Raw genomic sequence first — 15,953 nt, forward strand, 5'->3', positions numbered from 1 at the left:
GATATTTACTTGTAGATATTGATTATTTACTTATACTTGTAATGATGTTTACTTGCAGTGATTGATTATTTACTTATACTTGTATTGATGTTTACTTGCAGTGATTGATTATTTACTTATACTTGTATTGATGTTTACTTGCAGTGATTGATTGTTTACTTATATTGATGTTTAGATTAATGGTTAATATAAACAAAAAACAAAAAGATGAGGGAATTGTGGAAGTGTAACTCAGTGTAACTCATTGGTTGGAACTGGTAACGAACCAAGGTACGAGCAGGTGGTCGTAAGAATGTCAGGAATGCATCTCGCCCTGTCGAAGCTGGGAGTCCTGTTGTGTAGCTTTAGCACGACCCCGGGCTAACACACATTCCCAAGCCCGTACTATTGTCTTTCATCGGGATGCAAAGAGGATGAAGCAAATTCCCAGCAGGGAGGAGCGAGTTGGTGCCAGGAAGGCGAGCAGGATGACTGAGTAACATTGCTGCGGAGAAGGGATTACGATTTCAGCGCACAGAGGATTAACTGAAGTTTGCCCATATAAACAGAAGAGACTTTGAGTCAAGGAGCACTCATCCTCAGAAGCCCTGCCCGACGGAATGAATGCGTACCACGAGTACGGCGCTGCAGCCACGAAAGAGGGACTATGCGGATAGAGTTACCTGGTCCATTGAGTTAAACGGTAGTTATTTGGTATTGGAATGAAGTGAACAACCAGTTAATAAAGTTGTGATCTTTTGTAAACCTGTGACATCATTGGAGTCTTGAGTCTCACACCACTTCCCCGACAACATCCAGCTTTTCATCTCCACCAAGTCCGTCTCCACCGACACCCACTCTATCCTGACAAACTGCATCACTGAAATAAAATCCTGGCTTCAAATCAACTTCCTCAAGCTTAACTGTGATAAATCTGAAATAATCATCATTGGCCCAAAAACGCTCACAAAATCCACCCATAACTTTGCCCTCAACATCGACGGTATCCCAGTATCCACCTCCCCTCACATCCAGAATCTTGGCGTCATCTTTGACCAAACCCTTTCCTTCGACAAATACACTAAACAGATCACAAAGTCAGCCTTCTTTCACCTGAAAAACATTGCCCGTCTCCGCTCATCCCTCTCCTCCACGGCTGCAGAACCCTCATCCACGCCTTCATCACCTCCCGTCTGGACTACTGCAATAGCCTCCTCTATGGTTCACCCTCAAAAATCACCAATAAACTCCAATACATTCAGAACTCCGCTGCCCGTCTACTCACCCATTCCCGGACCCGTGACCACATCACCCCCATCCTTTACAAGCTTCACTGGCTCCCCATCCCCCAGAGAATCCAGTACAAAATCCTCCTCTTGACATACAAAGCCCTCCATAACCTGGCCCCATCCTACCTGGCTGACCTCCTCTCCAGACACACTCCCACCCGCAACCTCCGCTCTGCTGGTACCAACCTCCTGACCCCCTCCATCCGGACCAAATTCAGATCCTGGGGGGACAGGGCCTTCTCCATCGCTGCTCCCACCCTCTGGAACTCACTACCTCACACCATCAGAGACTCCTCCTCACTCACCACATTCAAAACATCACTAAAGACCCACCTGTTCAACACTGCATTCAACATTCAACCCACAGCATTTAACCCCTGACTATCTCTTCTCCTTCTCCCTCCTTTTGCTTTAAATATTTCCCGATTGATTCTTGTCTTTTTGCAATTGTTGTTTTCATGTTTTGTTATGCATTATGTTTTCCACTCTGTCAAAGCGCCTTTGGGCTTCTGGAAAAGCGCTATACAAAATAAATGAATTATTATTATTATTATTATTATTAAAATGTTATTTTGTTATAAATGTGTAAAATATTATTTTGTTATAAATGTGTAAAATGTTATTTTGTTATAAATGTGTAAAATGTTATTTTGTTATAAATGTGTAAAATGTTATTTTGTTATAAATGTGTAAAATGTTATTTTGTTATAAATGTGTAAAATGTTATTTTGTTATAAATGTGTAAAATGTTATTTTGTTATAAATGTGTAAAATGTTATTTTGTTATAAATGTGTAAAATGTTATTTTGTTCTGTAACTTTTGTACGTGTTTATGATAGCGTAGTTCACGATAGAGGTCATTGTGCCCATCACCTCACTCCTGCACACCACAATCATCACCAAGAGGAGGTCATTTTGCCCATCACCTCAGTCCTGCACACCACAATCATCACCAAGAGGATGTCATTTTGCCCATCACCTCACTCCTGCACACCACAATCATCACCAAGAGGAGGTCATTTTGCCCATCACCTCACTCCTGCACACCACAATCATCACCAAGAGGATGTCATTGTGCCCATCACCTCAGTCCTGCACACTACGATCATCACCAAGAGGAGGTCATTGTGCCCATCACCTCACTCCATCGTGCCATGATAATTATTAAGAGGAGGTCAATGTGCCCATCACCTCACTCCTTCGTGTCATGATCATCACCAGGAGGAGGTCATTGTGCCCATCACCTCACTCCTTTGCGCCATAATCATCACCAAGTTAATCCAGGGAATCTCGGTTTGTGAACTTCAATTCACGGAGGTTGTGTAGACAAGTCCAGACAACAGTGGGGGTAAACACACACACACACACACACACACACACACACACACACACACACACATACACACACACACACACACACACAAACACAAACACACACTCACACACACTCACACACACACACACACAAAATGTGTAACATGGGCCTACCAGGGCACGGTGCGTCTGGCGTCGTGTAACAAAGAGCGAGGGAGCAGAAGTGTGTGCTCCTCGTTGAGTATCGTCTTGGTCAACCTGAAACAACGTGCTATTTACCGGTGTTGAAAGAATTACTCTGCTCCGTTGGTTCGTGAAGTTTGAGGACACGTCCCGAGAGAGAAAGAAAGGGGGTAAGGCGCCATCTTTGGGGCCTGCGGCTGAGATGACGCCACTGGAAGTCATCTCAAACAGGCCTGAATTCCTCCCACCCCCCACTCTTTTTCTTTGACTAATTATTCTTCTTTACCCTCTGGCAAATATTATTTTGTTATTTTGCTCCTTTCCCCCTCTTTGGGATAAGATAGGGATATCTGGTGGGGCTTTTGATTATCTTCTCCGCATTGTCTTGGCGCCTGTCTGCCTTTGTTTAATTACTTATTCTTTACCACCACATGTGAGCGGGATTTTCCTATGGTTTTTGTGTTGCTTGGTTACATATCCTGCGTTATGGTTTATCCTGAGTTTGCATTCATTCCACCATTTTGAATTTGCATGGCATTACTCGATTTGCATATATTTGCATACTGTGTTGAAAGTGGTGAGTGGGGGTGGACAGTTGCGTCAGCATTCGGATGATAGCTCCGCTCAGTCGCATCTGACTGCTTAAACAGCGCGACCCGCACACGGGAAACGCATTGGCCTCCCGAGTACGTCCATTAGGACGTCCGGAGCAATAGGCCGTACACGGAACCCTCCACCTCAGGGCCAGGTCGTAACACAGGAACGAGGAAGGTCACAGCGCCACATTCACCTTACAACGAGATCCTATCAGAGACGAGGCTAACAAAAACAAACGTCACAGAACAGAAATGTGAATAAAGTTCAAACTTCGCCTTTGTGGTTTTTCCCCGAGATCTGGTTTCGGTTGCACGTAATTTGAATACGTGCCATTCATATTTGTGAGGCGGTGTATTGTTTGCGGAAACGTGTTTTCATCTTCCTCCTCTGCATTTGTTACACAATGAGCCAGGTAGATTATGTGCACCGGTAAACTTTAATGAACTTGTAAATGCAACTAAAATTCGAAATATCGGGGATTATCGGAGATCGTGAACGAAGCTCCACTGCTCCATTGAACGACGAACTGGCGACGGCCCTCAGAGCAATGGCGCCAATGGGCGCCTCGGTCGCTTCGCAACGGGTACCCGTGTCGTGTCCTGTGCCATGCGTGTCCACTCGGTGAGACGAACCGCGTCACGCTCACACCGCCCGTTTCACATCTCGTTTGCTTCATGTTTGAGTGATCTGGCGTCTCACCAGGTGTCTCATCTCACAGCTAGGCCCGAAATGTCTTGTGGTTCGTGAGGCCTTCACATTAATGTGTGGATATAAATAATTATATAATGTCTAATGATTATAATTACACCTGCCATACCGTAATCCCTAATGACCTTGTACAGGTAACATTCAGGACATTAAATCATGTACAGGTAACAATAACATTCAGCACATAAAATCATGTACAGGTAACATTCAGTACATGAAATCATGTACAGGTAACATTCAGTACATGAAATTATGTACAGGTAACATTCAGTACATTAAATCATGTACATGTAACATTCAGTACATTAAATCATGTACAGGTAACATTCAGTACATGAAATCATGTACAGGTAACATTCAGTACATTAAATCATGTACATGTAACATTCAGTACATTAAATCATGTACAGGTAACCTTCAGTACATTAAATCATGTACAGGTAACATTCAGTACATTAAATCATGCACATGTAACATTCAGTACATAAAATCATGTACATGAAACATTCAGTACATTAAATCATGTACATGTAACATTCAGTGCATGAAATCATGTACAGGTAACATTCAGTACATGAAATCATGTACATGTAACATTCAGCACATGAAATCATGTACATGTAAAATTCAGTACATGAAATCATGTACATGAAACATTCAGTACATTAAATCATGTACATGAAACATTCAGTGCATGAAATCATGTACAGGTAAGTCAGTACATTAAATCATGTACAGGTAACATTCAGTACATTAAATCATGTACATGTAACGTTCAGTACATTAAATCATGTAAAGGTAACATTCAGTACATTAAATCATGTACATGTAACATTCAGTACATTAAATCATGTCCATGTAACATTCAGTACATTAAATCATGTACTTGTAACATTCAGTACTTTAAATCATGTACTTGTAACATTCAGTACATTAAATCATGTACATGTAACGTTCAGTTCATTAAATCATGTCCATGTAACATTCAGTACATTAAATCATGTACATGTAACATTCAGTACTTTAAATCATGTACTTGTAACATTCAGTACATTAAATCATGTACATGTAACGTTCAGTTCATTAAATCATGTCCATGTAACATTCAGTACATTAAATCATGTACATGTAACATTCAGTACTTTAAATCATGTACTTGTAACATTCAGTACATTAAATCATGTACATGTAACGTTCAGTTCATTAAATCATGTCCATGTAACATTCAGTACATTAAATCATGTACATGTAACATTCAGTACATTAAATCATGTCCATGTAACATTCAGTACATTAAATCATGTACATGTAACGTTCAGTTCATTAAATCATGTACAGGTAACATTCAGTACATTAAATCATGTGCAGGTAACATTCAGTACGGTACATGAAATCTTGTACAGGTAACATTCAGAACATTAAATCATGTACAGGTAACATCATTACATTAACATTCAGTAATCAGTAGGTCAGGGCATCTGGCGTCAGGAAGGGCATCCGGCCATAAAAAAACATTGCCTCAAACAGGGAACCATGATTGTCATGGGGCCTGCAAGGCTAACCCCCACTCTAGCGGGGGAAAATGGCCTTAAAACGATCATTCATATTCATGCATTCATTCATTCATTCATTCAATCAGTAGTAACCCTAACCCAAACAACCCTAACCCTAACCCTAACCCTAACAACTCAGGGAGAGAGAAAGGAGGGAGGAGAGAAGAAGGGAGGATGGAGGGGGAAAGGGGGAGAGAAGAGAAGAGGAGGAGGGGTGGGGGAGGAGTGGGAGGAGAGAGAGAAGGGAAGGAGGGTGGAGCGAGGAAGCGGGTGGGGGGGGGGGGGGGGAGGGGGGAGTGACTATATCGCACAAAAATGTTAGTCAATGAAAAAATTGGTACATGGAAACAAAAAAGCTGCTCTGTCTACTGTAAAAAAAAAAGCAGCCTGAATCGCGTTCACCAAGTGGTGCTTAATCATATTCACAAAAATATGCAGTCTGGGTCCATCGTCGAGAGGGAATTTTAAAAGCAGATCCAGGTATAGTGGAGCAGTGGGGTATCAAGGAATAATAGGGGCAATACACCTGGCACTCACCTGGTAGAGGTAGAATAAACAGTATATTGCACTTACTAATAGTAAGGGCATTTTATGAGATATTTCACAAATCTGTTAACTAAATTGTTACCAAAAAATTTCTTCACCAATATGTTTGTAAAGGTGTGTAATAACATGTGTTAAAATGTTGAAGTTCAACTCCCGTGGGAAACCCAGAAAAAAAGCTGTTGAATTCGGGTACCGAAAAATTATTTTCGAGAATTTGTATTTTTTTTAATCGGCCCTTAAGTAACTTATGAGGGTCAAATAAGGGTTTTTCATGATTCTGAGTTGATTGTTAACATTTATATTTTCACTTTTACATTTACACACAAAGTAGCTTTTATTTCACATACATATATAATACTCAAGAGTTATTTCTCATTCACAATGTCAGAAGTTTCAACAGTCATTGTCTATGTCTTCTTCAGACTCAACAACATCATGACTGCAGTTTCTGCATGTAATGCCATTACAGACTCCACAGGCCGAGATGCACGTGACCCCATTCTTCTTGCAGCTGCATCGCCGGTTGCTGCAATCTCCATGACAATTACAGCTCGTGAACTGCAATAGCTCCTCAGGAGCCGTGGGGTCCAGTGTTGGAACTGGCTCATACCCATGCGCACCTATTGTCCATCCATAGTCACTGGGGTTCAGAGACATGCTCTGTAGAAGGATCCAGTCCCGGGTCTGCAGGTAGGCACGGAGTGAATGTTGTGCAGCTGCACCCTCTGTTGGAGGTAGAGTCTCTGGTTTGATCACTCCTGCCGCTGCCTTCCTTGAGAACATGTTGTACCGAATTTCACCCAATGTAGTATCTCGTCCATGGTAAATGTACTTGAAAATCGCAATCAGTTAAGTGGATCAGGTAAAAGTGGATCAGTTAACGCCTTCAGGCTTGTATTTGAAAAGTCTGCCTTGTTTGCCTTGTTCATCTTCTGATCTTTGTTGCTGAACAGGGACAATGGGAAGGGAGTCAGCTCATACTGTAAGCTTGTCTCAACTGTCATATCCCGCTGGGCGAAAATGATCAGTCGGTTGAACAACTTTAGTGAGTCAAGGTGAATCTTTTTCTCGTTGACCAAGGGAAATTTTCTTAGTGATGACAGGGCTTTTATCTTTGACTTGACATCCATGGTCGACGTCACTGACTGTCCATCCAGCTTGATCTGCATCTCCATCCCAACTTCAGCTGCTCTCTCAGCATTGACTGCGTCATCTCCAGTGCTTGTGAATCCTGTTGAGAAAGACACGAGCAACTCCTTGTCTCTATCGTTGTCGAATGGCTTCATCTCCTCAAACCATTTTAGGGCAAGTTCAACTGCCTCTGCATCTCGCTTCATCTGTGTCTTGGCAAGGTCTCTGTGGACTGGAACATGTTTACTGACGTCCTCCTCCATCCGCCGGTTGACATCAGACAGGTGACTGAGGGTGAGCACCCAGCATTTGTGGCCAGAAAAACTGTTTCTCATTCTTCCTCTGCTCAGTCCACCTTGTGACTTGGCTGCCTTCATTAATGTCTGCTCAATGCAAATGTCACACCATGTGCCGGACCACTCATGACTTGAGTAACGGACAACGTGGTTCCCGTGGGCAGTGAGACGTTCTAAGGTGTCTTTGTAAGCAGGCAAAGTTTCTAGTTCCTTCATGAGTTGACAGTACAGCCGTGCGCCCTTGGCATACTGATGATGGCCTGCAGCGGCAAAGATGTGAAGCATCTTGGTAACAATGCAGGACAGATGCCCATTGTGGTCTGCAAGTCGCTCGGTTCTGATAAAGACCTTGATCACATCTACCATGTGGTGGTACTCCACCCAGAGTGCAGGTGTTCTTCCTCCTTTTGCGAGTCGTTTGAAGGTTTCTTCAAACCTTTGCTCAAACACTGGCACTACTGGGTCTGAGTGTCTGGCTCCCATATTCCCATCAGCCACCTTCTCCATGAAGGTCTTCATGTCACCACGCTCCTCAGTGAAGGCAAGTTTCATGATGTGTTGATAGATGGCTGCATCGATGAGGAGGTGAACACGGATTGCCTTGTCAAAACATCCATCCAAAACAAAACATCCTGGTTGCAAAGAATGCATACATCCTTATACAGGAGGTCAACTGACTGTGATCTTCTAGAACTGCAGCCAGTTGATGAACTGAACTCACAAGTAGTGCGTCTTCTCTTCAACTTTGATGACTCTTTCTCTGCCTTTGATGCTTGAGCTGACTTCTTGGTGGTTGCAACAAAGTTGTTGTACAGATCATTTTTACACTTCTGGTGGTACCTCAGTTTTCCTTCCTTTTGAGCCTCCTTCATACGTTCCACAACAGTAACATTTTCGACAGTTTCTGCTTGTTTCAATAAAGTTGAGTATCCCTTTGGAGTTGCCTGTATGAGCCTTTCAGCTGGTGTATCCGAGCGTGCACAGATGAAGCAATTGAGCACAGGTGGAGTAACGTCTTCATCCATATTGCTAGACTCCATGTCCTGCAAAGTAGAAAATGAGATATATTTAGAAATTATTTTTCCACAAAGGAGTGTCTGTGGTGAAATATAAATGTTAACAATCAACTCAGAATCATGAAAAACCCTTATTTGACCCTCATAAGTTACTTAAGGGCCGATAAAAAAAAATAAAAATTCTCGAAAATAATTTTTCGGTACCCGAATTCAACAGCTTTTTTTCTGGGTTTCCCACGGGAGTTGACCTTCGACATTTTAACACATGTTATTACACACCTTTACAAACATATTGGTGAAGAAATCTTTTGGTAACAATTTAGTTAACAGATTTTCATATGTTTCCCTTACTATAAAGGTATTTTAAACCGATTTGAATGGTTTCTAGAAGACAGAGCAGCATGTAAAATCATACTAACATTAATCATAAGACTAAACAAACAAACAAAAAAATACTTATTTTCGGGTGCAACCGCCTCCTCCAACCCCATGTATCTCCTCAGACCCTAATTTTTCTAATGCCTTGAACAAGCATTGCTACATCACGGGTGATAAAGGTTGTGTTGAAGTTTAATCGAAATTGCGTGTGTCGTTTCTGAGAAGAAAGCACGGATAACTATTTTTGTGGGGTAACCCTCCCCCGCCCCCCCCCCGGTAGACCCCCAAAGGGGCAGATGTTTTTTTTGCCGTGAACCAACTTTGCGACAGCACGGGTGATGAAGGTTGTGGTCAAGTTTCATCGAAATTGTGTGTGTAGCTTCAGAGGAAAAAGCAAATACCTATTTGGGGGGGGGGGGGGCGGGGGGAGGAGTGGGGGTTGACGGACGGACTGACTGACTGACTGACGGACGACATGCCATTGCATAAGCTTCCCTGAACTTTGTTCCAGGTGAGCAAAAAATGACGCTTGGGACAAGATGTCAAATTGCCGCCCCTCGTAACTTCCCGTGTGTGTGTGTGTGTGTCTCTGTGTGTGTCTCTGTGTGTGTCTCTGTGTGTGTCTCTGTGTGTGTCTCTGTGTGTGTCTCTGTGTGTGTGTGTGTGTGTGTGTGTGTGTGTGTGTGTGTGTACACGTGTGTACGTGTCCGTCTGTCTGTGTGTGTGTGTGTGTGCAGTGTCAGGGCTGTAACCTTTTTACCATTTGAGTTTTGTCATCAAATTTTCACCAAAGCCTTATTATGAGAAAATGGAGAAGGCAAATTAATAATTTTGCCAAAAGGTCAAAGGTCAGGGTCACATAAAATCATACATTTTCATGCGATTGACCTGAAATTTGAAGAATTTTCAAATTGGTCAATTCATTTGTTCATTAATCAAAAGCTAGAAGCAGATTGGTTTTTTAGATATAAAGCTCAAAGGTCAAGGCTGCATAAAATCATCATTTCTCATTTTGTATTTTTTAAACTGTTTTCGTTATTTTGAGCATACGGAAAAAGAAGAAGAAGAAGAAGAAGAAGAAGAAGAAGAAAAAGATGTCTGAATACAAACGGACACGGGCACGCTTTACATTTTCAGATGCTTTCTGGTTTAGCGGTTGGAACTGCTGTTCAACTCAATTCTGCAGTTTAAGTTTTGAAAATCGGTTCAGATGAATAGCTTGTCGAGCGTATCGCATTTACTTTTTAAACGTGTGCAGAAATAAAATAAATGTTCATTTGCTAAAAACGTTTCATTCAAAAAAACACGTCTCCAGGTGGTGTTGGCGGTGTTTGGCCGACCAAAAGTGCCGCTCGGGGTGGCTGCCACCTTCACCCCCTCCCTCGCTACGCTAGTGCATGCAGTGGAGTGACCCCCTATCCCATGGAAGTATGAATTAAGTTTAAAATAATCATATTCAAAAAGGTTATTATAACACACCTAAACTTCCCCGGCCTTGTGACTAATTAATTAAGAGCCCTCACGAAGCGGCTTATAGTCCTTGAGCCAGACCAAAAGTAATGCTCCGGCGGGGGGAGTAATTCTCATTATGATTTTCCATTAGACCAATGTCTCAAGTGTCAGAAAAGGTGTGATGGACATCTGAGAACGGTAGCTTAGTGCCCGGATGGACGCCATCTTTGAAACCACCCAGCTCGAAAATGCCCATTTGGTGGGGTACATTGTTGCACGTGTATCTGGACTTCTATACTAGCTATCGATGTGCGGTTGACGACTAAATATACGTCCGATGTGTACCGTCTAAATAAAAAATAATATGAAGCATTTTGTTTTAGATTAATTATTATAAAAATCAATTATCGAAAAAAAATCATATATTTTTCAATATTTTATTATTAGACTTGTACTTTTTTTAGTCAAACAACACTGGTATGATTTTCCAAATTATGCATTGTGCTACACCGTTTATCTGTCTATAAAAATAACTCAAAAACTAAAACATATCATCCACCACGAGTTTACAACAAATAAATGTAAAGAGGCATAAAATGACTTAGGCCGCCGCTGGCATTATCTATTCTGACGATAACGCAAGTTAGGAATGTCGTACGGAGAGGATTTTAACACCATACGATATCTAATAAGCAGGCGGAAATTGTTACATAGGAAATCTGCACTTTGGTGGCCATCTTGGATTTCAAAATGGCCGCCAATTATATTAATTATTCATTACTAGAGTTTGGAAAGACGTATGGAGCTGATTTTAACACCATACGATGTATATTCCTAATAAGCAAGCGGAGGTATCATTGAACATGTCATGTTTTAGTCAAATAACACCGGTATGATCTTCCAAATTATACATTTTGCTAAACCGTTTATCTGTCTATAAAGATTTTCAGGCAATTTGGCCTGCATTATAATAGAGAACAACATATGCTATACAATATACAGTGCACACAAAGTTAATCATCAGAGTCGCCATCAGAGTCATTGGCATCCTGAGCCACGATAGCATCATCCTGCACCATGTTGGAGCATCCCTGCAGCTTACACACAACAGTGCACTTCAACCCATTCAGTATGCAGGAGCAATCTGACGGTCGACACGTCCTTCTGCATGTGCATGAGATGAGATTCAAGACGACATCTGGAGCTGGTAGATCCGCCATCCATCGGATTGTGAGCGAACCGCCATCATCGAGTTCCCAACCATGTCCTGCTGATGATGTTGGGACGTCTGGTAGGTTTTCAAGGCTGCGTCGCCAGATAGCCGCCTGATAGTTGGCCCTAAGCGTATGCTGCATCAAGGAGTCTTCACAAGGCGGCAATTGTCCAGATTCGATCTGGCCCTTCTTTGCACAGAACATGTGATAACGGAGCGAATTAACACCGACGATCTTCGTGTTCTTGGCGTACAGCTGACACGTGAAGGCCTGAATGCTATTGAAGACGTCTGTTGGTACATTCCACGAAGATCCCAGATCTGTGAATGCTTGAAGATACAGCTCATTCGCTTGCACAAGCTTCAAAGCCTTTATCTTTCCTTGGCTAGCCAGAGCACTCACAGTGTCACACCCGCTCCATGCATGAAGCCCTGGCAATGCACTGCAAACTCCAGACCCCAATACCGCAGCCAACTTTCCAACGTCGATCATTCTGACTCGAACCTTTGTTCCTCGTCTGATGAAGAGCTGACTATCGATGGTTCTGCTGAGATGAAGACTGATGATCAGAACGTCGGTGTCATCTGCCACTAAGATGATCGTCTTGTAGTGGGTAGCGGCGTGCTTTGCGTGGAGAAACATACGCGTGTCTGCTTCCTCGTGGCTACATTCGAGTGCTTGCCTGTACAACTCGGGGCATTTTTCGTGGAGTTGCGTCATCTGTGCATAGTACACTGGTAGATATCTAGCATAGTTCACCTTGTTCATTGCGAAACACCAAGGGATCACTCTTCTGACACAAGCCAAGTGAAGCATCCAGTCGCCTTCTCTATCCGCACGAATCAACCCCAGCAGGGTCTCTACCATATCAATATACATCATCCAGAAGCGAGCCAGGTCTCCATGTTTGGTTCGCAGAAAATGTAGGTATTTCGCGAACATGTCAAAGCTCTGTACACATGAATCATCATCGAGAGCAGCAGCGAGAGTCTCGTGGCAAACATCCTCCTTGATGCTGCGAATTTTGAGGTCAGTGCTTCGAATCTGGGGTTCCTTGTCAGGATGATTGCTTTCTATCCACACCTGGAAGCCCTTCCAAATGATGCGCATTAGTGCCTCGTACATCAACTTGTGGAGTCGCACAGCACGGTTGTATTGCTTGCCTTCCAGAACCCTGTTGATGGAACCTTCAGCGATTACTCCTGACTCAACAGCTACATCCCGAAGGCCTGCATCTCCAAACATTTTCCCAATGCTCGACATGAAGTTACAGATGGTATGGAAGTTCCCCATCATGAGCACGATTCTTCCATATCGATCGACATCTTTCCATGCTATTTCGGTCGCCTTAGCAAATAGTGCCTGGTCTAGCACCACCGGTATACGCTCAAGCTGAAGTGATGACATGATGTTCAGAGCTTCTCTGAGGATTTCTTGCACTGTTGCCATATCTGTGGCAGGCGCGTTTATAGTCGGCAGGTAGCCAACTACATCTTCCGTCACCTGAACACGATCTCTAGTCATGATGTTGAAACCAGTCCACGAACTGATTGTCTGGTCGCATGGTTCCAGCATGCGAGTCATAATCCATACGTGATTTCGGCGCTGCGCAAGGGATGTTGCGCCTGCAAGAGTGTCAGAAAGATCTGCAGGCTTGATTGCAGGTGGGCCCTCTCGTTTCCCACCGCTGTATATTGGAACTAAATCGCTGGATGACGGGATAGATCGCTTCTTATCTGCTTTGGATACTGCCGATGGAGGTTGGGGCGGCAAACACGACTGCGACTTCGGTTGGACGATGATACCGTTGACGCGATGCGATGTTCCGCCACCACTCAGCGATTCCTCTAGCCTGTCGATGTTATCGAATGCTAATACAGTCGGGACCGAAGGGTGCACATGTGACGGAAGTGGTACTGTATCTTTCTCCACACTTGCTAATTTGTCTATGCATAGCGCTGTCTCGATTTCTTCCAGAACTGTGTACGAACATCCGTGCCCGAGTCGATTCAATATTCTGATGACCTCTGTATTACCGGTGAGCGTTTTCATGACCCACGGAAGTAGGACATGCTTCGATGTTCTGATGGTACCCCGGTGTACAGCATTGATGATATCTTGAGCCATCGACCATACCAGTGTGTCGGCACGCGCAGAGCTACCCCCACTCCCGCAAATCAAAGTATGCAGAAATACACGAAGAGAATCTGGTATCTTCACGTAATCTGAAGTGAGTTCTGCTGGCTGAGGCGGCCAACGTTCATTGTAATGAGCATCTTTGATCTGGTGTCGCAGTGAAGTAGCTGCACGCACAATGTTACTTTCACCGTCCGTTCGTTCAAATGCTTTCACTTCTGCTTTCAGGTTTACGCACTCTGCAGCAATCTCTCGCTTTGTCAGATTATCGGGCATCAAGTATACACGGTGTTTCACATTGAAGAAGATGAGCGATTCTCCAAACTCTCTTTGTAATGTGCGCTGCAGATTCTTCTTGATGGAGTCACGAACATCAACTGAAAATGTATCTGAAGACAGGATATCTGTTGCAACATCAACTATTGGAACAATCCTCGGGTTCAAGAACAAGTCAGTGCGAATGAAATTGAATATACATCGTATCATTTCTTTTTTCTCGATATTATCTTCAATGTCAGTTTCTACTTGAGGTTTTTGGGGCCGTGTGTAGTTTCTATAGCAGGAGAAGTGGTAGTGAGCCTCAGCTGCAACCATATCTCGTGTAGTCAATGCCAAAACTCTCTCATCATTGCGAGCTGTCGCAGCATCTCTTATTGTCTTATCTGCTCGAAGTTCAACAGCCAAGACAACTGTTTCACGGGTACGACTGCCTTTTATGAATTTTGAAGCACGCTGGCAAAAAATGCATTTATCATCGTAGACCGTTGAAGTTGATCCTGTCTCTTCCCGTGATGATCGCCGTCGCACCGCATCGCCAGTATCAACTGAAGAACTTCTAGCTGCATTGGTCAAAGTAGCTAGGTGGTTTTTGTGAGTGAAGTCTGATCTACAAGCCCTATGGTATAATATTGGAATATTAGGAAGTTCAACTGCGCCTTCTTGGACTAGCTTTAGAATTGGATAAAAGTTTCTAACTGCGGCTGCGTCACACAATGTCTTCCAAGAACTGTTGCCCGCTGCCTTGCTTAGTTCAGAGAGTGGCGACTTCTTGCTGCACAGGATGCACGTTCCGGACTCAGGTTCAATCTTCGCCCGTTTCGCCTCGACACCGGCCATCTCAGCTGAAAGAACAAAAAGACTGACGTTAGATTACTCCGATATCCGAAAAGCTCGCCAGCTTACATAGACATACTCATCCAAGTCAGTGAACATGTTAGATGGCGCCACAATACAACTCTATAATAGAGTTGTATGTGGCGCCATCTAACATGTTCACTTTTAGTTCTTAAGCCACCCACCCCACCCCCCCCCCCCCCCCCTCAGAAATTAATCAGGTCACCGCAACAAATCTCAGACTGAGATATAGAATATAGAATATAGATATAGAATAGACTGACGTCACTTTCGGCACTGGGTTCTGTGGGTTGATTATCGGCGGGAAATTCCAACTGACATAGTTTCGGTTTGTGGAAAGTGCATGCCTTTTCATATATTTTTTGTGTAAACTCGTGGTGGATGATGTGTTTTAGTTTTTGAGTTATTTTTATAGACAGATAAACGGTGTAGCACAATGCATAATTTGGAAAATCATACCAGTGTTGTTTCACTAAAAAAAGTACAAGTCTAATAATAAAATATTGAAAAATATATGATTTTTTTTCGATAATTGATTTTTATAATAATTAATCTAAAACAAAATGCTTCATATTATTTTTTATTTAGACGGTACACATCGGACGTATATTTAGTCGTCAACCGCACATCGATAGCTAGTATAGAAGTCCAGATACACGTGCAACAATGTACCCCACCAAATGGGCATTTTCGAGCTGGGTGGTTTCAAAGATGGCGTCCATCCGGGCACTAAGCTACCGTTCTCAGATGTCCATCACACCTTTTCTGACACTTGAGACATTGGTCTAATGGAAAATCATAATGAGAATTACTCCCCCCGCCGGAGCATTCACTTCAAAATATGGCCGGTTGGCTCAAGGACTATTAAGCACTCCAGCAAGCACTCCAACGAAATGGGTGATAAGGAACGGCTGGCTTGGCAAGCGATAGCAAGCTGATTGCTTCTGGTTGAAATGGCTGAGGAATTTTAAAAACAGATCGCAGGTACAATGGAGTGACACCCGATCCCATGGAAGTGTGAATTTAG

The 15,953-nt window shown here is 43.1% G+C and overlaps 1 protein-coding gene across 2 annotated transcripts in view; it reads left to right on the top strand.

Moving 5' to 3' along the window:
* The first annotated feature begins 3,697 nt into the window (after window positions 1-3,697).
* Window positions 3,698-15,953, top strand: part of PGS1 (phosphatidylglycerophosphate synthase 1) — a 39,200-nt gene continuing 26,944 nt past the window's right edge. Inside the window, exon 1 of one of the 2 annotated variants that reach the window (XM_068117960.2) lies at window positions 3,698-3,983. In XM_068117960.2, the coding sequence (XP_067974061.1) occupies window positions 3,814-3,983 (170 nt within the window). In that variant the 5' untranslated portion in view covers window positions 3,698-3,813. The remainder of the gene's footprint in view (window positions 3,984-15,953) is intronic. The other variant, XR_010984636.2, reaches the window with a different exon arrangement.

Source organism: Myxine glutinosa, chromosome 5, assembly GCF_964187855.1.
Source record: "Myxine glutinosa chromosome 5, kmMyxGlut1.1, whole genome shotgun sequence".
NCBI classification, from domain to species: domain Eukaryota; kingdom Metazoa; phylum Chordata; class Myxini; order Myxiniformes; family Myxinidae; genus Myxine; species Myxine glutinosa.